At 45.7% G+C, this 24,167-nt stretch overlaps 1 protein-coding gene across 5 annotated transcripts in view; it reads left to right on the forward strand.

The window, feature by feature from the left end:
• The window catches only part of TP53RK (TP53 regulating kinase), a 79,344-nt gene that overhangs the window by 25,401 nt on the left and 29,776 nt on the right, over positions 1-24,167 (forward strand). For all 5 annotated transcript variants that reach the window (XM_069651305.1, XM_069651306.1, XM_069651304.1 and 2 more), the window contains exon 2: positions 3,534-3,786. In XM_069651305.1, the coding sequence (XP_069507406.1) occupies positions 3,552-3,786 (235 nt within the window). In that variant the 5' untranslated portion in view covers positions 3,534-3,551. The remainder of the gene's footprint in view (positions 1-3,533; positions 3,787-24,167) is intronic.

The raw sequence follows: 24,167 nt of genomic DNA on the forward strand, positions 1-24,167 counted from the left end.
TGGCTAAGGCTCTACTTGGTATTTGTACCAGAGTAGGGTTTCCTAAGGAAGTGATATCCGACAGGGGGTCCAATTTTATGTCCCACTACATGCAAGCCATGTGGAAAAACTGTGGCGTCACTTACAAGTTCTCTAAAGCCTGCCATCCACTAACCAATGGACTGGCTGAAAGGTTTAATCGTACTATGACAAGCATGATAGGTGCTTTAGAAGAACCCCTTAAAGAAAAGTGGGACCTTCTACTGCCATGCCTTCTCTTTGCTTATATGCTGGCCCCAAGGAGTCAAGCCTGGTGATAGTGAAAACAGGGAGGTAAACTGATGTAACAGAAACTTGCACTCCTCCTGTTGTTCAGATGTCAGATTAGAAGAGAGATTAACTTCTTCTATTTTCTCATCTAAAGGCTGGCCTCTGAGTAGGTCGGGTAGAGGTTCACTCTCCTCCTCCTCTTGAGCTGAAGCTAGAAGCAAAGCTCCCACTTCTGGTCTCGAGACATAGGCCTTCAAATGGTTGGTGTGAAAGACTCTGGGAGCCTCCTTAGGTCTGCCTAAGTCCACCAGATAGTTCACCTCTCCAAGTTTTCCCACAACCTTGAAGGGTCCTATCCACTTGTCCTGCAAGGCCCTCTGCCTTGTTGGCACCATAACTAGCACAAGCTGGTCTTGAGCGAACTCAACCATGTTGGCCTTCTGGTCATGCCAATGTTTGATCAGAGCCTGACCTGCTTTCAAGTTATCACTAGCTTCTGCCATCATGTTTGACATTCTCCCCTGGAGATCTATCACATAGTCAGTCAATCTGACTGGCGTGGTGGAAGAAGCACTCTCCAACCCCTTCTTAATCAGGGCCAAGGGACCTCCGACTGGATGGCCATAAAGAAGTTCAAAGGGACTATATCTAACTCCCTCCTGAGGGACTTTGCTTTCCTTGGCTCTTTCCAAGTAGTGGTCACTCTTTCTAGGCGCAGTTGTCGGACCACACGGTCCTTCCATTACAGGTCATCCAACCGATAACCCTATGCACTTTATGCTTCTGTTTTGTCCGGGCTTTTGCCAACACAGGTTGTCTCTCTTAACTTATAGTCCCTTGGACTCCTGTATCTTTGGCCCATACTTCACATTCTTCTTGGCAATCATTTGGCTTTGCCATAACTTGTTTCTCACACAACACACTCACTGTGTGGGGTTTACCCCTTTGCACCGCTTTGATTTCTTTTCATTAATAAATGTTCACCATTTATTTTTCTCTTGTGCTGTATTCAGATATGTTCATATCTTTTAGTTAGTTCAGTATTCAATAATGCTTATTGCTACTTTCAAAAGTATTTCTAATACTTTGCAGCTTGTTCGGTATTCAAAACCAACACTATTTGCAATATTTTGCAGTTTTTTAGGCATTCAATATCACTTGGTTTGGCCTCCCGTAGCCCTTGTAATAGTTTTCAGCTCGTTCGTCATTCTGACATCCTTTATTGCAGCCCCCTGAGCGCCCTGGTATGAGTGTTCCCTTCTTTACACTAACCAGTCTGCGGCCGCTCTGTCGGCTTCTCGTTCTTGCTTCCTATAGTCTATTTGCGCTACCTTTTCCTCACTGGAGCCACAGCGAGCCACGCTTGCCCTCCTCTGCCAAGCGTAGCTCTGCTCTTCACCACAGAGACTACGAGAGCACCTCTCGCTCTGGAAGCAGCGCTCAAGAGGCTTTGGTGTCCCACAACTCCTGCTGTGAACACCGGGCAGAGAGGACAGCAGGTTTTCTGATCCCCTCACGGCCTTATCTGGACACGCCGTCTCTCTTGTACTTTTGCTCAGCATGTCTTCCCTCAAGCCGGTTCCTCTCCAGCCTGCTCCTCTTCTATAAACTGTGTGCTTGTCTCCAGGCCGTCTCTCCCTTTCTGCTAGGCGGGCGCACTTATACACCTGTGACTTGTTAAATGTTTTCAGGTGAGAGTCCTTCACTTCAATTGCCTGACCATGGGGAAGTCTATTAGCTGGACACGCCTGCCTATTACAATGGAACTCCCCCATAGCCTTCTTTCCTGTCCCAGTACCAAAGTGGTGTGAATGAATGGAAGTGTGCATAATTCCTGGTTGTTTCCTCCTCGTCCCAGTCTTAAAAGGAAATGGCTGTGAGAACAAATAACAGATTTTCTGCTTTTTATATATAAGAGAGATTACAGCAAATAATATAGTTGCCATTATATTTTTTTAGTGAAAAAATGATGCCCCCCTCGTGCTTTTCTGGTGGCTTCCAAGGATGTAGTACCGACCCGGCCTCATTCACATATAAGTTGATGAGACATGAGGATATATATATATATATATATTCTCATGATTTAGTACGTGCAACAGAAACTCTAGCTTAGTGGACTGACGGGCCAGAACCAACATTTGGTTCCCCCTGTCAACAGAGTAGCTTTAGTCGGGCAAATTCTCCCCCAAAGGAGGAGTGAAACTCTTTGCTTTGTCATTCATGCCACACACAACCTCTGCCATTTTCATTGTCTTTCAGCACTTCAGGGTCAGCTAGAAGAAGACTAACGTAGGAGTAGAGGGAGCAGGTCAAGTTCGTTTTGTTGCAATGTTGGTGTTTGCATATCTGAAAAGGCAGGGCTCTGCTTCATGTGTAAGCTTTGCTTATTTTGCAAGGTGTCTAGAAAGGTTGTTAAATGTACACTCTAAGTTGCTAATGCAAATTGTTTGTGTGGCTGTCTGGTGTGTTGGAGTGTTTTAAGAGAGTGTGTAGAGTGATGTTGGTGCATCTGTAATGAACTACTGTGGCGTTTAGGGGTATTTATTGTAGATGCGTGTCTTGTGTTTTCCATTATTGTAACATGTTTTGTTTCGATGTTAGAGTTAGCGAGATCTGTTGTCTTGTTAGGTTGGGCAGTGGGACCGCTATAAATAACCTATTATAATGAGTTAGAGGTGCTGTTGCCATGCATAGCCCGGCATTAGCAACTGGGGACAACCGTGTTTACGTTAGAAACATTAAAATGGCTCCATATTTATGTCTGTCCTATTTTTCTCCAGCTTTTATGCCTTGCTATGATATATTTTATGATATTGGGCTACGTTATGCTATTTGAGGTTGCTCTATATTAGGGCACACATTCAGTGGCTGGGGCGTCACTTTTAATTGGCCACTAAAACCCCAAAGACACTGCAGCTTTATTGCCACTCGGGCCTACATAAGATTATGCTAAAATGCAATACAGCTGCACATGTACCATGAGCAAATAACACAACAGCTCAGAGCCATGGTAGCATGCTGACATGTTCCAATAAAGTTCATGTTGTGTTAGTTCCCACAAACATTACTTGGGGGCTGGGGGAGGGGAGAACAGAAACTGGGGCCCGTGCAAGTAAATTTGTGCTGGTGCCACAATATGTCTGAAGGTTGCGCCTCCTCCACCATTTGACGTGTAGGTCCCCTTGATATGTGGGCCTTGTTGGGCCCTTAGTGTTTCCGAGCATTACAATCAATGTGGTTGTTCTCCATTTGAATGTACATTTATCTATTTATTTATTTCTCAGACCGACTTTATATCAATCATGGATGGAGACGTGGAAAGAAGTTCTCGGCAACAGGCTTCCAACTTCCTTAAAACATTAAACCTTGTTAAGCAGGGAGCTGAGGCTCGGATTTACAGGGGAACATTCCTCGGGAAAGCAGCAGTGGTAAAAGAGAGGTTCCCAAAATCTTACCGACATCCAATTCTTGATGAAAAGTTGACACACCGCAGGACAGCGCAAGAGGTCCGCTCGATCCTTCGATGTAGGAAAGCAGGTAGGTGACCGACATCCAGCAACCCATGATCATTTTCTGGTACATACCTACTGGAAACGCCTATTGACTTCAGATTTACCAAATTTTAGGTTGTGAAATGGGGACAATTGGACACTTGTGGCTGGGGGAGACTGCACTGCATGGCGTCAACCTCAGGTGCATGGTAGATTCCCCAGGCCTCTTTCTGCCATTCCCAGCCACTATGTGTGGGCAAGCAGCCATCCTCTTTTCAAAAAGCAGATTACAGTACGCTGCAGGTGACTCCAGGCATGCGCAAGTCAAGATCGCTATTCAGACAATGTCCCTCCCTGTGCTGCACCTGAAAAATTGACCTCAAACCTCTGATTACCATGAGACCAGTTGCTCATTTGTAGCAGTGGAGGTTGCTGGATTGCATAATGGCCCTCTGCCATTTTATGTTCTTGGCCTGCAGTGCCTTGGGCCACGTATTGCTCCTGATGGGGATGGAGCCAGGTTGCCCTAAGGTGCGTCAAGTTGGCCCATTTTCACATCCATTAGTACGTAGCCCTGAGTATGAAAAGGGTCAGGGTCTTCGGAGACAGTCTGAGAATGCTGAGCTGATTGAAGGCAAACAGAAGGGCAGAAAACAGGGAGGAAGGCATGTTTGGAGGGAAAGAGCAGAAGGAACAAGGAAGCACAGCAAAGCAAGGATGGGAGGACGAAGTAGGGTGCATGAATGGATTCAGGAGCGGAGCAGGAGGAGGGGAGATGATGGGGTGCCATCAGCAGCTTGAGAGTAAAAGTAGGTGGTGGAAGATTATGTTCCTAGAAGCAACCCAGCTTTAGCAAAGCCAAAATGGCCAACTGTTAGGGGAAACCAAGAGGTAGGAGGCAGATCCAGTGGGACCTAGGTTGAAAGGGGCACACGTACCAAGGCTGAGTCAGCTGCAAGTCTTGTGGTCTGCAGCGAAAGGCTGCCAGGGTCCAAGTTTACAGACTGCTGAGAATAAGAGTAAAGCAGATCATTGATAGACTAGCCAGGTGTCAAATTCTTTATCTGGTGGAACTGGCAAGCCCAGCGTGGATACAAAAGATTTACCAAGAATTACAAAGCGAATGGCTGCTTACCCCAAGGCTACCTGGTCACCTGTGGCATGTAGATGGCCCGGAGCTTTGGCCTGGGTTCGAGAAAGCCATTGCCACTGTGATTGGTTGTGGATTGATGGGTCTTAGGAACCAGAAGTTGGAAGAGACTAGTGCTTGACAACGACCTCTGGGATCCATGTCCCAAGAGATTGAGAGACTTGGTCGAAATAACTGCTATGAGCGGTGTATCTGGGGAAAATATATATGTGTCTCTACGATAAGTTTATTTTTAATGGGTTATTCATTATATTTTGGAAAATTGAAAATCAAGTTCATTTTGTTTTCTCTATTACAGAAACAGCCAGGTGCAAGATATTAGTGATATAGGACATTTTGGGGCAGATTTCTGTAAACTACAGCAAATAATACATTCAGTAGTTTCAGAAATGCACTGTCTCCTAGTTAGGCAGAATTGCATGCAGTTCCCTCTGGGACCGCCACATACAATTAGGACTACAGGTGTTAGCAAAACACCAACCTTTGGTATAAGTCTGTACTACGCAGTTTTGTGGTAGCGAGGTGAGCAGCCAGGCTTATCTCAAGAGGTAATGTGAGTAGTACAAGAAGTTACACAGAGGTATTACAATAACAGTGGTTCAAGTAGACACTTACTCTCAAGGTTTCTTGGTAAAACACTTATACATTTATTACACAATCATTTAGAAAACATTCTCTAGAAGGAGGCAACTTAATATTATACACAAATATACTTCAACACAAAACCAATAAGTTTCTGAACAATTTAAGCTCCTCTGAAATAGGAGCCAAAGGGCATTTCAGTCACTTTGAATGGGAAGGTAAAGGCACAAGTTAATTAGAAAATATTGCATACTTGTTAGACAGTTCAAATAGTTTCAGTTCACCAGAAGAGTTCAATTCAAGTCGATAGGCCAGGCCAAGGTCAATGGGCTAGTGTTCTGGATAGGAAAGAGCAGTTCTGGCATAAAACGGTAAAGTCTTTGCAAAAGTTCTCAGAAGTAGTTTAGGCCAAAAAGTATCATATACCGGGTCACAAGCTGATTAGGCCTGCAAGTTGGGAAAGTTTCACAAACTTTCACAGCAAGAGTGGCGTTCTCTCAATCGGGTTGACACAGTACCTTAATTTGAAGCACAAAATGCAGCTGAAGATGTGATTCCTGGCAAGTCCTGCAGATCTCACTGTTCCTGAGCCTCAGTCGTCGTTGTGGCCCGCTCCCGAACCACCGGAGCGGGCCACTTCTGATATTGGGATCACCTGACAGGGATTTTAGTGCTGCACTCACGCAGTGGATGTTGAGCAGGGATCACCGTGCTTTCTCCGGATCACCGGAGATGCCCACGTGGGCTGGGGACACCCAGCTCATAGCAGCCCTGGGGATACCCAGGCAGGGGTTGCCCATGCAGCCGTGTTCACACGGCCAATATCTGAAGGTGGGACGGTGTTACAGCAGGGGCACTGTCCTCGTGCAAGGCCCCGCCATTGGGCCTCCTGCACGCGGTGTATCACCAGCATGGTGACAGAAACAACAACACCGGGGTCAGCTCATGGTTAGACTGACGAGCCGGAAGCGGCTCAGCCTTTTTATTGGGATGGTCACATGGTAACCACCATGTGACCATTACATACATCCTGGGAGCTATCAAGCTCCCAGGAGGGGGTGACATGCAACACTTCTCCTTTTTCATAACGACCAGACAACATAATATAACGCCACACTGCAAACAATACTCCTACTACTATTAGTGCAACTAATCCTGACATACATGGGGGCCTAAGTTACCCACAGGGTGACAGTCAAAGTTGGTGGATTACTGATGACATGGTGTAAACTCCACTTGAAAGCACACCCTTTATTAACCTGGGTGAGTGGATCTTGAACTACTGACCAACCCCATGGCTCGCTCCTGGAACCCGTCACTACACAGCCCACAAGCACAATCGCACAGGTTCACACAATATTTTGGCTTGGTCAGTTTAAGTATGCCCAGTGCCTGTGGGCTCCCAGCCTTGAATGGTACGACTATTGGGTCCACTTCCCGCACTTGGAGGTCTGCAGGATACCAGTCCGACTTCCCTCGTAATCTTTTCAGGACAGTTCAGAGTTCCAGGGCCGGCAAAGCTGCACCTGGGGGCACCTAGGGGCCACATCGGCCTAGTCCTTAGCTGGTGGGGCAAAGACCATGGCAGGATACCGGTGGTGACCAGAGGACAGATGAATACACAGTTCAGGGCACACACGCACGTACCTGGGGCCACCCTGACCACGTTCATATGTGGGGTATGCTCAATGGTGCAGGGTACTGGCGTCAGGGTGACAAACCTCTCTTTTTCACTTCTCCTAACTAGGGGCTGTTGGCAGGGAGTCAGGGCCACATCGCCTATTCCACTCCCCCAGGCAGGCGTCTCTGTCATGGGAGGGCGCACAAGCACTCATCAGAGCTGCAACCCCCACTTGGCGATCTCCTAGACATGTGGTCCGTGCCACCGCCAAATATCACTGGCCCATTTGCTCCCAACACCTCCAACATGGAGTACACGGACCATCACCCCCCCCAGACGGCCTGAGGTCTTCACTGGCCATTTAGTCACCTTGTCCACGCTTGACAACAAGCACTGCCCACCTCATCGCCTGATGGGCCTTCAGGACTAATGGGCTACCCAGGCCAGTACTTGAGCGGCGTGGTCAGTACCGCTGCAGTGTTTGCTCCTCCCCCATCACTGTGTGGAGGACTGGGCACTCCGGTTTGCCTTCGCCCTGTGGTGCGCACAGCCTCACCTGTTGAAATCTGCTGAGCAAGTGCATGTGGGGCCAGCCACTGTTGCCTGTTGTTGTTCCCTCCTGGGACCGCTGCCAGCAGCTGCTAGAGATACTGCACACCCACACACTGCTCCTTTCAGCAGTTTCCAGGGGGGGGGTGGTTGTTTGCTGGCCCCTGCGTCCTTTGTTTCCCCTAACATCACCGGCTCTGGCCTAGGTGATAGTTGGCCACACCCCTTTTTGGGGCTGCCAGAGCCCAGTGCTCCTTTGTTGCGGCTAGAGTGAGTTACCTTTATTCACCCCTGAGGGACAGGTCAGATGGCCACCCCTGCTTCGTTGGGGCTGCTGATGGCCTCAGTTAACTTTGTTTTTTTTGTTTTCCGTTCACCGCCGCAGGCCTGGTGATCATAGGCCATGCCTCAATCCTTTGTTCTATGGGGGCGGCCGCGGTGCTCCATTCCATAATGCTCCTTTTTTTTTTTTCTCTCTTGCTCCGATCCCAGAGCAATTGTCCATCCACTTGAGGGCAGGAGCGCTCTCCAGGGCCTGAGCGGGCGCAGGCCAGCTGGCCTCAGCACCCCGCACCATGTTTGGCCATGCAACGGCAAACAGCTGTTCTTCATCTGGCGCTCTATCACCGCCAGCCAATCCCAGTGGGGACGGCGGGGTGCAGGCACACACCAACCCGCCCACACGAGCAGCCTCTTCAAATGAGGGCCGCAACCAGGGGTGGTGCAAGTGTCAGCACCCCTCCAAATACACAGCGATGACTGCCGCTTCCCCCGGGGCACACAGGACAGCACAAAAACGCCCTCTCACCTTGTGGTGAGGTCGCCTCAGCCGTTCTTTGCTGCGGCCACCGCCACCTCCTTAGTGCGGTGGCTGCCTCGCTCCGAGGGCACCCAGCAGCATAACGGGCCAATAGACCACGCAGCTGGCCTCTAAGACTTTCCGGGCCATGCCCCCATGCTTCGCGGCCGCGGCTGCCACGCCGCTCTCCACCGCGCAGTGACCGCCGCCTCCACCTCCACAGCAGCCGACACCACCACCTTCACGTGGGCACCAGGCGGCCCATGCAACAAACATGGGGCCCTGGGCCACCCGGAGAACTTCCTCCTTTCATCTGCGGCTGACGTCGCAGACATCCAAAATAAAAATAAACACAGGTTTCCCGCAGCCCGCACACACCAACATGCGAGGACGGGACAGTCGCCATTGTTGTGGCCTGGTCCGGGTCCACCAGAGCGGGCTATTTCTGATGTCGGGATCACCCGACATGGATGTCAGTGCTGCGCTCACGCAGCGGATGTTGAGCAGGGATCATCCTGCTTTCTCCGGATCACCGGAGATACCCACGTGGGCTGGGGCACCCAGCTCATAGCAGCCCCGGCTCTGGGGGCACCCAGGCTGGGGATGCCCATGCAGCCGTGCTCACACGGCCAATACCTGAAAGTGGGACAGTGTTGCCCAGCAGGGGCACCATCCTCGTGCAAGGCCCCGCCATTGGGCCTCCTGCACGCGGTGTATCACCAGCATGGTGACAGAAACGACAACACCAGAGTCAGCTCATGGTTAGACTGATGAGCTGGAAGCAGCTCGTCCTTTTTATTGGGATGGTCACATGGTAAACACCATGTGACCATTACATACATCCTGGGAGCTAAAAAGCTCCCAGGAGGGGGTGACATGCAACAGTCGTGGTGACAAGAGGGAGGACGTCGGGCGACTCCTGCACTGCACAGGATCGTCAAAGTCCTGAAGCCCTCCAAAGGCATGGAAACAAAGGGACCAAACATGGTTTGGCGTGCAGAGACAAACACTAGAAGGACCATTCCTTTAAACGAAGGGACTTAAGGTGCCATCTTGAAAAATATGGCTCCCGTGATTTTTAGCTACCGGTTTTCACGGTCGGGAAAAATCATGGTAGTTCGTTGTAAAACCACTGCCACCAGCCTTTTCAATAGCAAAGGGTAGCATTTGACTACTACATGAGTATTTAGACACAGGGGATACTATGTAACCCCTCCAGCACTCCATTGTAAGATGGTGTGTGCTGGGTCTAGGAATTTTGAAAGACTAGTAAAATCAATTTCACTTTACATTCTTTGGGAAACACTAGTTCATCCCAGAGAAGTTATTTAAACCTCTGGGAAATCTAAAAGACATCCCTGTGTCACTGCAGTGAGGGTGCTGTGTAACACACATGAAAAGATGATGCCTATGGAGTTATCTAAAACTCCATAATCAAACAACACAAGTGTAAAACACATATCAAAATACACAAAAGAGTGGGGAAAAAAGGCTCATGCTTTTTCCAGGTAACAAAAATCAAGTCCTCAAAATCCAGCAAAGTTGCTGGGGGTCTCTAAGGTGAAGGGAATTAGCACATTTATGAGAGTTCTCCCTAACACTCCTTATTCTCCAAGGTCATCTGTGCATTTCAAGAGGGCTACACAGCACCACAAGAAGGAAGTGCACTGTCCACCCACTTGCAGATATTATTGTAGGCTTTCAGCGCCCAGGTGGTTCCTATAATGCATCATGGATTTTATCTCCGTGGATGCTGAGAGTGCGTTTCACAGGGGCTGGCCCATGGAGAGCCTGTCAATGAAATGCCTAAACAAAAAAAAGCATTTCACTACCTTTTTAAAGGATAGAAGTGCAAGTGGCACAGCAGCGGTTCAGCCCGCTACTATTTCACTTAAATAAAATGCCTGACGAGTGTGGGTCGTAACGGCCATTGCCACACATTAATGTGGACATGAAGATTCATGAAAACATAATTTCCAACCATCTACTTCCCTTAATGCCACATCTAATACATCGGGATCAGGCTGGATTTATTCCAGGTAGGTCCACGGCACTGAATATACAAAGATTGTTCAATATCATGGCACAAATCTCACTGAAGGTTTTGTCAGACGTTCACTCGATGTGCAAAAGCCCTTCAATATGGTGTCCTGGAGGTATCGGTTCATGATCATAGAGAAATGCGGAATGGGGGAGCAAATGATGAAATATATACAGTTTCTCTCCACTGACCCGAGTGCTTGACTTCATGTGAATTCTGTCACCTCAGGTCCATTTGAATTGAGTAGGGGAACTGGCCAGGGATGCCCTCTGTCACCTATCCTATTTGCGTTAGCAATTTTACCCATGGCTGATCTAATCACGGAGCACCACAAAGGGTGAGGTATCCGGATAACGGGGCCCCCAGAGATAATGTTATGCTGACAACATGTTACTATATATTAGAGATCCCGATGTAAATCTAGACCCCATAATGGACTCTGCACACTTTGGAAAGTTCTCCGTGTTCACTGTAAATCATAGCACATCTGAAATATTCCCCCTAACTGCTAGCACAGTCAGGTCGCTTGGCCGTTATCCACTGGAGTGGTGCACTCAGGGATTTAAATATTTGGGCGTGATATTCTCTAGAGAAAATTACTCCTTACTGGCCGAAAATGACCATACACAAATATTGCATGTGAAAGCAAAACTGGACAGATAGTCCAAATCCTATTGTCGCTAGCAGGCAGGTTGGCACTGATCAAAATGATACTTCTCCCCAAACTGTCATATCCATTTGGAAATACCCCTGTCTGGCCAGGTAAAGGCTTTTTTACCAAACCTGCTCAAAATGTCCCAATTCCTATGGCATGCAGGTGCGGTCAGGATGCAATGGGAGGATATGGCTCTCCCATAAAGCAAGTGGAGATTTGCAGGTACACACTTCAAAGTGTAGTTTGCTACCTACTGGTATGGAGATATAGATGCCCCTCCTCATGTTAAGCTGGAACGTCCCACTGCTGACACAGCCGATATGAGGACTCTTATTCTGCAGTCGACATATGTGGAGGACTGGCCATAGGCCCAAGTACAGAACACCACGTTTTTGTGCCTTTCCAAATTCCGGAGAATAGACGCACAAAGACCATACTGTAAATTACTCCTTTTTATAGAAGTTCCACATCTTCAAACCACCTGGGACACTACACTTAGTGCACACTGGGGAAAGTTAGAATATGATCTACTGGGGTAATCTTTTCCTGGATGATCAATTAAGGACGCTGCATACCAGGAGAGAAGAGCACAAAGTTATACCCGTAGAAATATTGCAGTGCTATGAAGGCAGCTGCGCCACAATGGCAGGAGTGTTGTCCAATTAAACCACCTGAAGATGAACTTGTGGCATTCATAAGCAACTCCTATGTAAGTCAGAAAAGACTTGCCACCCTATACAACAAGATCATAAATAAAACCCTTGTAGGTGAAATCAAAGCTGCTAGTACATGGGCCAGGGAACTAAACTTGGAAATTCAACCAAACATGTGGCGTAAGATGTGTGCACTAACCAAGCAAGAATCATTGAATTCGAGATTCAAATCCATACAGTTCAAAATGTTACACATGTTGCAGTATCTCAAAGAGCACTGAGGAAAATGTACCCGGACCTGGAAGGCCGATGCTCGCGCTGTTAATTATGGGGTGTCTGATTGCCAAAAGATGCATCCTTAAGAAGTGGGAAGATCGTTCCCCACCAATAGAGAAAGATTGGCTGAGGGAATTAATGTGATACAATAAATGTGAAGAAGCATTCCTCTTGATGCACCATATGACATCCAGGTCGAGATATATTGGCCCTAATTATGACTTTGCCAGTCTGGGAGAAATGCAGAAATAAATGCTGGTAATTCCAGCACCAACATTTTTTCCCGACCAGAAAAACACAAGTTTGCCGGCCGGGGCATTTATCTCCTGGCAGGCCTGACCTTCCGGTATATCAGGCCCGTACTGGCGCAGAAATGCCTGAATCACCGGCACCAGTATTACTGGTGCCGGTGATTCAAGCAATCGCATCCCATGGAGTCTGGACTCCATGCAATGGGAACTTGCTGTCGTCCCTGCCGTCTGTAATATCCCAGTAATACCCGGATATCGGGCGGTTGAGTCGGTAGGGCCAGTTTGCTGGTACCCTGCTGGAATTACCTGGGGGGAGCAAACTCGTAATGCGGGCCATGGTGTGAGTTACGTGAGTTTCTCTTGTACCCGAGCTGCTGCGTGATTGCCTTTTGGGAGGTTATGTCTATGATGTTACAAAGTATGTGAATTGCACCCTGTATACTGTGGTATTGCCTACATCTAATTGTCATTCTATAGCTGCAGATTATTTGTGTCTGCAAAGCTTAAATAAAGTTGTTAAAAAAATAAAGAATGCATGACACGATCAGTCATGACACAATGTGCATGATGCAATGTGCATCGCCCGCCATGCGCCTGTTCCAAACGGGCATAGAGTGATGTCTTTATTTTCTGTACATTTGAAAGTGCATTCCCTCTGGTGAATACGGCATGTGCTTTAAAATGTGCAGAAATGCCACCCGATTTGCGCAAAGGAGGTTAAAGAGAGCATTTGAATGTGCGCATCAATGATTCACATATTCAGATGCCCCCTGATAATAGAGAGCATCTTTTGTGGCCCAAACAATGAGATGTGCTACTGCATCTCATCGTTAGTGCCCAATTTCCTTTGGAGAGTTTGGTATTTATTTTTTCTTTGGACGTCTCCAAGAGGAAATGTTCTGACTTTTCCCAATAAGCGTATACATTGCTTGCATTGAACACGTGCTTGCAGGATGGTCTGACTCAAATATTTCCCATTATACATAATGAGGATCCAAAATCGCACTTGTTGTCGGGCAAAAACCTTCTTCAATTAATAGTATACTACGGCGCTTAGTGAGGAAAGCAAGAAGAAAATTGCGAGCCTTTCCATCGTCAGAAAATCTTTAATCAGGAACAGCAAACCTATAAATCGTGGATAAGACAATACCGCATCAATCTCCATCAACAAGATGCGGAAGCAATGTTGAAGTTGGTCTGTGGCCATTATCCTCGGGAATTCTGGGCCCTTCTTAGATCTACCTTCTCACCTTTTGATGAATCTCTTTCAAATCCGGTGTGTGAAAAGGTCTGGATAAAATTCTATTCAACTCTGTTCCAGACGCCTGCATCCTCCAGTTCCCTGGAGTTTAGCACAAAACTAGAACCATGGATAGATCTGAGTAGTGAAGCAGAGATTTTCAAAATTCTTCAAAGACTTAAACCATTACGAGCACCCGGCCCGGATGGAATCATACATCTAGACCTTAAGTATCCAAGAGAATGGTCCTTGTTGATCAGTGAAATTTTCAAACGCTGTAAATAGGCAAGACAGTTTCCGTCTTCTTGGACTACTTCAATTGTAGTCCCAATTTTCAAAAAAGGTCAGAAGGAAGATCCTAAGAACTACCGCCCTATTGCGTTATTGGACACGGTTGGAAAGGTGTTCGGCTCGCTACTACTTCAGAAATTTCAGCGTTGGGCAAGCGAGGCAGAATGTGCCGATCCGTTTCGAACTGGATTTACAAAAAATAGCGGCACAACGACCAACATTATGTTTCTCAGCACGCTTAAGAGCAAGGTTTTGGGAGGAGGCCCGAGAGTGTTCCTTGCTTTCATAGATCTAGCGCAAGCTTTTGATCAAGTAAACCGAATGAACTTGTGGAGGAAATTAGGCTTTTGGAAATGCCCTATCAAACTCCTTCATCCAATCCAAGCTTTACATCAGGACACAAAGATACGTGTGAAATTAAATCAAGCTGGCCTACTCTCATCAGAAATCGCAGTTGGTCGATGAGTGAAACAGGGATGCGCTCTGGCACCGGCACTTTTCATTGCTTATCTGGGTGATTTCAAAGCCTCAGAAATATCTATCTGTTCTTTTCCACCATCGATGGGAAACCAAAAAACAACAAGGCTACTCTATGCAGATGATTTAATCCCAATGGATATGACCCCGATTGGCCTTCAGTGTCAGCTCGACAACTTAGCTGCTTATATTCGAGCAAACGACTTGACCATAAATGCATCCAAAACCAAGATCTTGACTATGGAAAAACATAAACGACCACAAGAGAAATTATCTTGGTACTTGGATGGGGTTGCATTAGAAAAAGTTTCCAGCATCAAATATTTAGGAGTAACACTAGACTGTTCCAGTACTAATGCAAATTTTCAAAGTTGCTTAATGAATAAAGTAAAAAACCTAGCGGCTCAAGCACGAGCGATGGACAGGAAGTTTGGTCAATTCTCTCTGCTACCTCTGATCAAATTTTACAAGATGAAGGTGGTCCCCTCACTGACTTATGCTGCGGAAGCTCTTCCCCATACACCGGCCCATCTGTGGCTGAAGTTAGAGGGACATTTCTGGTGCACGGTTCTAGGTCTCCCTAAGCCTACATCGGCCCCCCTTGTTCGAAGAGAGTTAGGCCTCCACTCTCTGAAAGGGTCTACGGAGATAAAATCCATGATGCATTATAGGAAAATGCTACTTCCAGAATGTCCGCAGGTGTTAGCCATCGTACGTGCTGAAATTTTCACAGGTCGCTGTCCTGTTTTACAATCGTGGGAAACAATGCGTAAGGAGAAACTAGCGGAAATTCACTCTTCAGATCAAGAGCTCATTAGGAATCCGTCAAAAATTAAAAGGAAAATTAGTGAACTTGATTGGATTGAAACTCTGAACATTGCAACGAAAGCAAAATCAGTGAGTCATCTGCCACCTTATCAAAGCAAATTGAACATTGTGCCGAACTACTTGAGTAAGTTTCCCAACAAAGCAGCCAGAAACCTGTTTCTGAGAGCGCGCCTAAATTTATTGCCGACAAATGAGATTCTAAGACTCAGAGGACAGAGTAATTCAAACACATGCCGCTTCTGTAAAAATGACACTACTGTAGAAACTATACGCCACTTGCTCTTAAACTGCCCAGGAACAAGAGCCATAGGCGAGAAAGTTTTGTTACCACGCCTTTCAGCGTCCTACACCAGGGAAGAGGATCTATGGTGGACACGCCTAATGAGTGGAGAAAGAAATACTTGGACAATTGCTGCCACACAGACTCTTAAGTTTATTCTATGTTGATGAAATTCCGAAATTTGGACTATTTGTTAATACCACAACCGCATTGAAACATTTTGTCTTCCCACCACTACCTCTCTCCTTCAATTTCTCATTTCTCATTACTCTTTATTCGCAGTTTTCTGATTCTACATCATCCACTTTCTCTTCCTTTCTTCATGTTCTTCACTTTCTTCTTTTCTTCTTAAACTTGTTTCTCTTCTTCATTTCGTCTTGTTTCTTCACTTCGTTTTCCATTCTACTATGTTTTGTAAAAATCATTAATTTGATTAAATCAACTAATAAATAAATAAAATAGTATACTTAATTTTAAAAGGATTAAGCTTCAGCAATTTAATTCATAGATAAAGATTTTGTAACAGCTTACTATGCATACATTCAAAAACAATACAGATCATTCATCACATCAAACTACAGTAAATAAGTCTTAATACATTCATGTACATTTCAAAACAATATGCAGGTGCATACATCATATGTTTTTAATGCTAGACCAATGTAAATAACTGGATGTTGGCTGTTCTTCCAGTCCAAAAATTCCACATAACGTGTTTCAGACATATTACTTCTTTCATGAGATTGTCAATACCGTCTTCCTAAAAAATAATAATAAACACCTATTACTGACTACTCGTCGTGTAATGAAAACCAAAAATAGAACTTCAAAAAGAGGGTTTTTAATCACTAACCTCCATATACATGCCTGAAATAGTCTTCAACCTGATTATGTGGTCACAATCCTAAAAGGTGGAAGTAATTTGTAAAAGAACACTTAGGTTCATATTATTCAATGCTTGGTGAATGTCATCATGAGATTAATTATCCTTACTAAGTTTATATTGATAAATTGCTTTTGAGACGTCTATGAATGTCTTTTCTCAAATTATGTAACTGAGAAAATGATAAAACACTGTTTGAAAGAATTTAAAATGGCGCCACATAGTGCAATATCTTGCGTCATCTATGTAAGCCAAATAACACGTTAGCCATCTTTACACATTGTAAGATATCCCAGTGTGCATTTCTATAGTAGACACAACATGTATGTACTTTTTTAAAATATTAAAGATACATTTTTTATCATGCCCTAAATCTTGGCAAATGGTTACTCAAGATAAACCTCTTTCCTAATTCATGTATTTTGAACAGAGAAAAGTATCATTATGGATGTGTAAGTGATTTCAAGTGACCCAAGTCAATGCCGTGCGTGTAATGCACAACTGAAATCTTTATTTATTTTTGTTTAAACGTTCTTTATTTTGAACGATATACCACTCGTATCACGCACCGCTCCCGGACCCCCCCCCCCCGGTCACACTGAACCAGGAATCAGGCTGGTTTGCAAAGTTAAAATATTTATTCATGTATTTACAATTTAAACACACTATGTTTTAATATGTACTCAACAATCACCAATGGGCTGATGTAACAGTGAATAATCTCTTTAAAACATAAGGAGTAATAATAAGCAAAACAATTCAGCACAGAAATAATACTTTTGTGTGTGTGTGTGTGTGCAGATCAGATAGTACTGTGGTTAAAGGTTCCCCCTGCACACCCCTCAACCCCCCCAATAAGCAATGTAAAGAGATAGGAGGAGGGAGCTGGTCTTCAGGAATGGCAGAATTCAAACAAAATAACAATCCCACTTTCCCCCAGCAAACCCAAGAGAAAACAGAATTGACTGTCAAGCTGTCTGAATGGCTTCTAAAGTTATGTTGAGAATGGATTGGGCAAAAACACTAATATGGTCAAAATTGCTGTATTTGCTATCAGTTCTTATGGGAGCCACTTTGGATGGTTGCACACAAACACAAGCAATGATTCAATACCAAGAAACAATTTGAAATCCTAAAATTCAAGTCGGGAGCAATCAAAAGCTGTTTTATCCGTTACAGAATTTCCCAAAAACTAAAGTCGCAGCAAACTTTTCACTGCGCGATAATCGCGATAACGGGAAAACCTATGGATTTGGGATGCGGTTTTCGATGCAATTTAAAGCTGTGGATGTTCGCTAGAAGCAGAAGTTGAAATATTGTTTCTAGCACCAAAGCTGAGCCAGTTGAGGACGTTTTAATGGAGGTCACTTTTTCGAGATAGGAGCAAGAATGGAAAACGGGAATGTACTTTTAAAATGACAAAGGATTTCTTACACTAGAAGATGACTATGAATACAACGAATACCACACACAGGAACACAGTCACTTGATCAGGTTGACTGCCTGCAGTGGTCCCGCCTTCTTCAGATGAGAAAAGATCAGCGCACAGATATTTTTAACAATAATAGCACAGGACGAAGATCGGAGGGATTGGATAGAGAGTTCAAAAATACTCCTAACAATATCAGGTTCTGAAGACAAGATAGGATGGGTTTAAGATGGGGATTAACTAAGCAAGGTACATAGGCTAGTGACACAGTTCTATCTATAGATACTCACTAGATATGTTTTTAAACGGAACCGTCAGGATTCTGGCCCATCAAGATTCTGGTCATGCAAGGGAATCTGCTTCTGGGACAGACAGCTGGGCACATCAGACTGGACTGGGTCTGCAATCAGAAAGGCGCTCCAGTCATAGCAGGGCACAGGACTGGATCAGATCTGCAAGGCACTCTGGTCATAGCACGGCACAGGGCTGGATTGGATCTGCCCTTTTTGGTTCTGATGATAATTATTTCAGCAGGCAAGCAGTACAGCGCAGCCCGGCTGTAGTATGATGCTTCCCCTTAGGTTTGTGGGGTTGGTTCTGGTTCTGGAAATTGAGGCCCAGTTGAAAGTGGTTCAGCTATGCAATGGGCCTTTCTGCTTTGCCAAGTTTCTGGAGTCTGGAGCAATTTATGCTATGATAAAGGGGGTGTGTGTGCTAGTTTAGCCTAAGCTCGCCCCTTTGACAGGTGATTGGTCAGAGTCCCCTCTCTGCCTTGATAGGAGAAGAGAAACATGGTGTCACCTTTATGGTGTGGGTTTATGAGGCTTAGAGTCCACCCCTAGCCTCTTGAACACAAAATCTACTTTTGGCACAATTCATATTTACACAGGTGCAACCTCTATAACAATCACATATCCAGATTACATATTTTGTGTAGCAGCTACTCCTTAAAACCCCATCGCTGTGGGATCTTGTGTCTGCTTTTCACCGAATTTTGCCCTTTTCATCAGGAACACAATGTCCAATTTATCAGCAAATTTCTACAAGTGTGCGCGTATAACATGGGCATAAGTGTATAAAGTTTCATACTTCTAGCAGAAATACATTTGGTGTAAAATCACATTTTCTGCTGTTTCCTTCCAAATTATGTCACACAATTTTGCCGCCTCTTGAAATGTGCAGCCAAAATTTAGATTTACAATTCCGTTACTTTTGTGTTTTTGACAATTTTAAGTGGCATGTTATATGTATTTAAACAAAATGTTCTTTGTGAATGTTCAACCACAGATCGCTGTTTGGGTCCGCCTCTTTTTCTCTCCCTTCAGTCCAGAAGCAGTCTCCTCCCTGCTCTCTTGGCAGAGGCCATTTTACGACTGTCCTCCCACCTAGAATGTCCTGCTTTGCAGCTGTTCATCGTTTCCTTCCCCACTGCAGACCAGGCTCTTCCCAAACCCTATAATTATCGCTTTGGTGTGATTTCCTGGTGGAGGGAGCTGAAGGGGGAGGCCTTGCCTCTGTGAGGAAAGCTGTTATTCTGGTTTGGTAGCTTTAGCCAGCTTATTTTAACTGTTATTTCTGTTGAATTTTCCCTTAGCATTCAGCAAACTTGTGGGATCACATCTCAGCTAAATACTTATTCAAGATTTTAAACCATGGAATCAAAACAATTACAAGATGGGTTACTCTCAATAACAGGCCTCTTAGATTGCAAACATTTGATTTTGGTTTATACATGTTTACATTTTTAATCCTGCAGGCCCCTGACAGCTGTCATCCAGGCGTCCCAGGGTACTGCACCCAGATTTTGACAGATCCACAGACGGGCCACTTTTGCTGTCGAAATCCCTTGATGCTTTCAGTTTTTCAGGACATTGTATGTTCACAGTGATTTCTTATACTAAGTGAATTGTAGCACCCAGCAAACATTTTGGATGTTGTAGGGTGTTTTGTACCGACATTCTGCAGTTCCAGCAACAAAGAAAAAAAGGATTTAAAGCAAGATTTGGGGTTTCTTTTAGCCAAGCACTGCTTTTCCTTCTGTACTCCATCTTCACATGTTGTGGAGCCCAGTGACATGTTTCAGGAGTAAGATCTCTGTTCCACCACTGACAACATGCATGGCAGATTGGGCAGCCATCTTTTTGTGTTTTGCAAAGCGCGATTTTCAGAGGTTTTGGCGCGCACAAGGGTTTTGCGGCCATTTGGGTGTTTTTTGGCACCATTACAACACAGTGCCGCAGCATAGCAGAGCAAAAAGTGGGTTAATTCATCCCACAGAGCCACCCCCTCACAACTTGAGTTTGACCACCCGTCAAGGGGAAGTTGGGAGATTGGGATGTTCTTTCTTTCGTCCAGGTGGAGAAAGTTGTCTGCTTCTCCCATCAGTGCTGGATCGACATGCTTTCCTCGCCGGTTCTGGATGAGAGTATGGAGCGATACTCTGGGCCCCTTGGGTCTTTAATCCCAGTCCCGACTGGTCCTCCTTGGTACGTAGAATCCTTGGTTTCAGTGCTATGAAACAGAACAGAGCATGGTTATGGAACTTTCCCCACTACTATTCATGTAGTGGGGCAGATGCATACCTAAAATACAAATTACAATATTCCCCGCCTGTATTTACTAATGGTTTCCACAAGTGGATTCTTCTAGGGGGCCGGAATTTTCCCCTCTGTGTTTCCGGTTGGCTCCTCTTTTTGCTGCAGAGTATGCCTGGGATGGCAACTTTTCAGCTAGTTGATGTGGACCCGCTTGTCTTCCCCTTCTGCCAAACTGCCCTTGGGGATGCAGATTTTGTAGGCGACTGGTGAGATTCTGTCTACATTTTCAAAAGGACCCCGCCAACTTGGGAGGAATTTGCACTGTTTGGCTTGGTTCCTTTGGAAATTGTACAAGTAGACCCTTTCTCCTACTTGGTATTCTTCTTTAGTTGTCTTAAGGTCATAGTGGGTCTTCATACTGTCTGCAGATCTTTCTAGATTCCACTGAGCATAGGCAAAAGCATGTTGAAGGTGTTTTCTCAGATTCTCAACATGCTCATGAGTTGTGGAGGCATTTATCAAGGTCTGCTCTTGGGTTCTGTAGAGCAGATGCTGGGGTAGCACCATCCTTCGTCCAGTCATCAGCTCAAACTGAGACATTTCTGTTGGAGAAGAAGAGGTAGATCTGATGGCCATCAGGACAAGAGGTAATCGAATGTCCCAACGTGGCCCAGAATCTGCCACAAACCTTTTTAATATGCTCACAATTGTCTTGTTGTATCTCTCAACTCCACCACTAGAGGCTATCCGGTAAGCAATGTGTAGTTTCCTTTTGACCCCAAGTATCTCCCACATCTTTGTCATCACTTCGGTAGTGAAGTGACTTCCTCGGTCTGACTCAATCCTTTGGGGTAGTCCAAAACGTGAGAAGATATGGTTGATCATCAGGGCAGCTGCTGTTTCTGCCTTGCAATTTGGGGCCGGGAGACATTCCACCCATTTAGTGAACAAGCATGTCACAGTCAACATGTACTTGTTCCCTCTAGAGGAGCGAATCACAGGCCCGATAAAATCGACTTGTAAATCTGACCAAGGCAGTGTCATCCCCCTCTTTTGGAGGGGAGCACAGTGTGTGAGTGATGTTGGCTGAAATTGTGCACACAAGACACCCCTTCAAGTATTGGTCGAGGTCCTGCCCGATGTGTGGCCAGTATGCAACCTCTCGCAAGATTTCTAGTGTCGTATGAAACCCCCGATGAACGGCTGTGGCCGCATCATGGGTGTGACTTAGCATCAGGCTTCGGAATGAGGTAGGGACAACCCACTGGTCATGGCCAGCTATGGATCTCCTCACCAACAAACCTGGATTCAGAACATTTTTGGACATTTCATCAACACTCTGAGGTCCTCTTCCCAATGCAATCGGTATCTCACGGTCCTCAATGTGTTGATAAAACTTACCAATGATTGGATCCCCTTTTTTGGACCCCCTGATTAAATCAGCATCTGGGGTCTCCTTAGTCCACTGGGCAGTTGCGAGTTCATTTTGAGCATTTGTTTGGGACCTAGTGACAGCTATGACCTGGATTTCCCCCGAACAGGGACTCGATCTCAAGGAAATCCCCTTGGATGGCTCCGGTTTTGGCCATCTGATCAGCTAAGTCATTTCCAGTTTTGTCTGGTCCCTCTACTTTGGAATGACCCTGGATCTTTTTCCAGTAGATGGTCATCCCACTAGAGGTGACCAGATTATTGATATTTTGTATTAGTTTTCCATGTTTTTGTGGTTTGTTGTTAGCACATAGCATGCCTCTGGTTTTCCAATTAACCAGGTGCTCCACGAACCCGTTCCGGACATCATCTCAATCAGTGATTATGACCAGTTTGTGGAGTTGGTGTTGGACAGCAGTGAGAATGGTTGATGAACTGCCATCTGCTCTGCCACCTGACTACTACGGGGACCGATTTATATACCCAACGGAGGGTTCCGGGGCATCATTCACCCAGACATTCCCAACGCCGGCCACCAGTTCCTTTTCCCCATTATTGTCAACATGGTAGGAGCACCCATCCACATAGACAGTGGGCATTCCCTCACACTTGTCCTCTTCATAGACTTTGTGCGGGGAATTCAGGTACACCTCCATGTTGTCCTGGATTTTAAGACTTTCATCCTCGAGAAAGTTTTCTCAGTCACAATCATGCAAGTCAGCCAGACCTTGCACGAGGGGACTCTTCTTGTTTTGGCCATATCTGACCTCCACAGGAAAGCCTTGAATGGACAGAATCCAGGAAGTAATTCTGGAATTATTCACATTTCCAACCCGGATTCTGTCACTTTGAAGATATTGCAGAGGCTTGTGTGGAGTCTCCAGTATGATGTGTTCCCCCCATGGATGAACGGGCAGTAATTCTTCAATGCCCACACCGTTGCCAGGAGTGCCTTCTCACAATCGTTGAATTTTTCCTCCACAGAGGATAAAGTAATGCTTGCATAGGAGATGACTTTATTGACCTTGTCATGCTTTTGGTATAATACTGCGGTCAAGCATGTATTTGAGAACCTGTCTCCAAGAAGAACTTATTTTTGACAGGGTAAGTTAGGCAAGGCGCTTGTGAGAGGCTTCTTTTGAGTTTCTTTACTGCCTCGGCTTGTTCTGGACCCCACTCCTACTTGCCCCCCACCTTCAACAGATGGATCAGGAATCTTATGATCTCTGTGTAATCCTCAATTAACTTTCTACTGTAATTAGTCAGTCCAAGGAGGTTCCCTACCTCACGCAGAGTTGTGGGGTCTTTAAGTTTCAGGAGTGCTTCCACTTTCTTCTCCTGGGGACAGAGACCCTCAGGAGTTATCTGATGCCCCAAGAAATTGACACGTGTCCTGCACCACTGTGCCTTTTGGAAAGGTAGTTTTGCTCCGGCAACCCTCAACTGTGTCAGGACATAACGAATCTCTGCTATGTGTTCCTCCATAGTTCATCTTTTGACTAGAACATTGTCTACATAGGCCAGGTTACCCCTTTCACCCAGGTCGGGCATGGCCTTATGTAGAAAGATGTTAAATTCATTGCCGGAGTTGATGTATCCAAAGGGAGTCCGGGACCAAGTGTACTGCTGCCCCCCAAAGGTAAAGGCCAGCTTGTATTGGTCCTCCCTACTGACCGTTCAGTCCAGTACCCATTGGTCAGGTCAATTGCAGTGAATACCTGTGAACCCTGGATCTGGGCTAGCCCTTGGTAAATGTAAGGAAGAGGCCATCAGAAGTATGGACCCATTTGTTGAGCTCCCTTAGGTCAGCACAGAGTCTCCACTGGCTGTTTGGTTTCAAAATCCCCAACACTGGTTTATTGAAGGTGCTGTGGACTGGACGAATTATCCCACGGGACTCAAGGTTCTTAATTATTTCAGTAAGGGACTCCATTGATGCGAGAGGCAAGCGATATTGCCTCACAAACACTGGAGTCATGCCAGGGTCCATGGGAATTGGTGTTGTGTGGATTTCGGTGCGACCGCAGTCATATGAGTCCACCGCAAGGAGATCTTGAAAATCTAAGAAAACTTGTTTCAATTTTGTTAGGGAGAATTCTCTGTAAAGGCTCATTTCCCAAACCTAGTGAGTCCCCCAGCGGCTTTGCTGGATTTTTGGGGTTTATTTTTTTCTCCTGCTAACAGTGAGACTCTTTTTAACTCCCACTCTTAGACATGATTTGAGGTGTTCCTATGTCTTTCCATGTGTTTTAGGGGCTTTGGGGTCTTTTACTCCATAGGGTTTCATGTGTTTTGTTGATGTGGGTTACACAGCACCCTCCGTGCCGTAACCCAGGGGTGTCGTAGCGACCCCCAAGCATAGACTCCATACCCTGGGACTGACTACTGTCTCCCAGGGCATGTAAAGTCACCATTGGCTTTACTAGTCCCAAATTATGAACAGAAACCAGTACA

The sequence above is a fragment of the Ambystoma mexicanum genome, chromosome 3p (assembly GCF_040938575.1).
Source record: "Ambystoma mexicanum isolate Mex_15411 chromosome 3p, UKY_AmexF1_1, whole genome shotgun sequence".
Lineage (NCBI taxonomy): Eukaryota > Metazoa > Chordata > Amphibia > Caudata > Ambystomatidae > Ambystoma > Ambystoma mexicanum.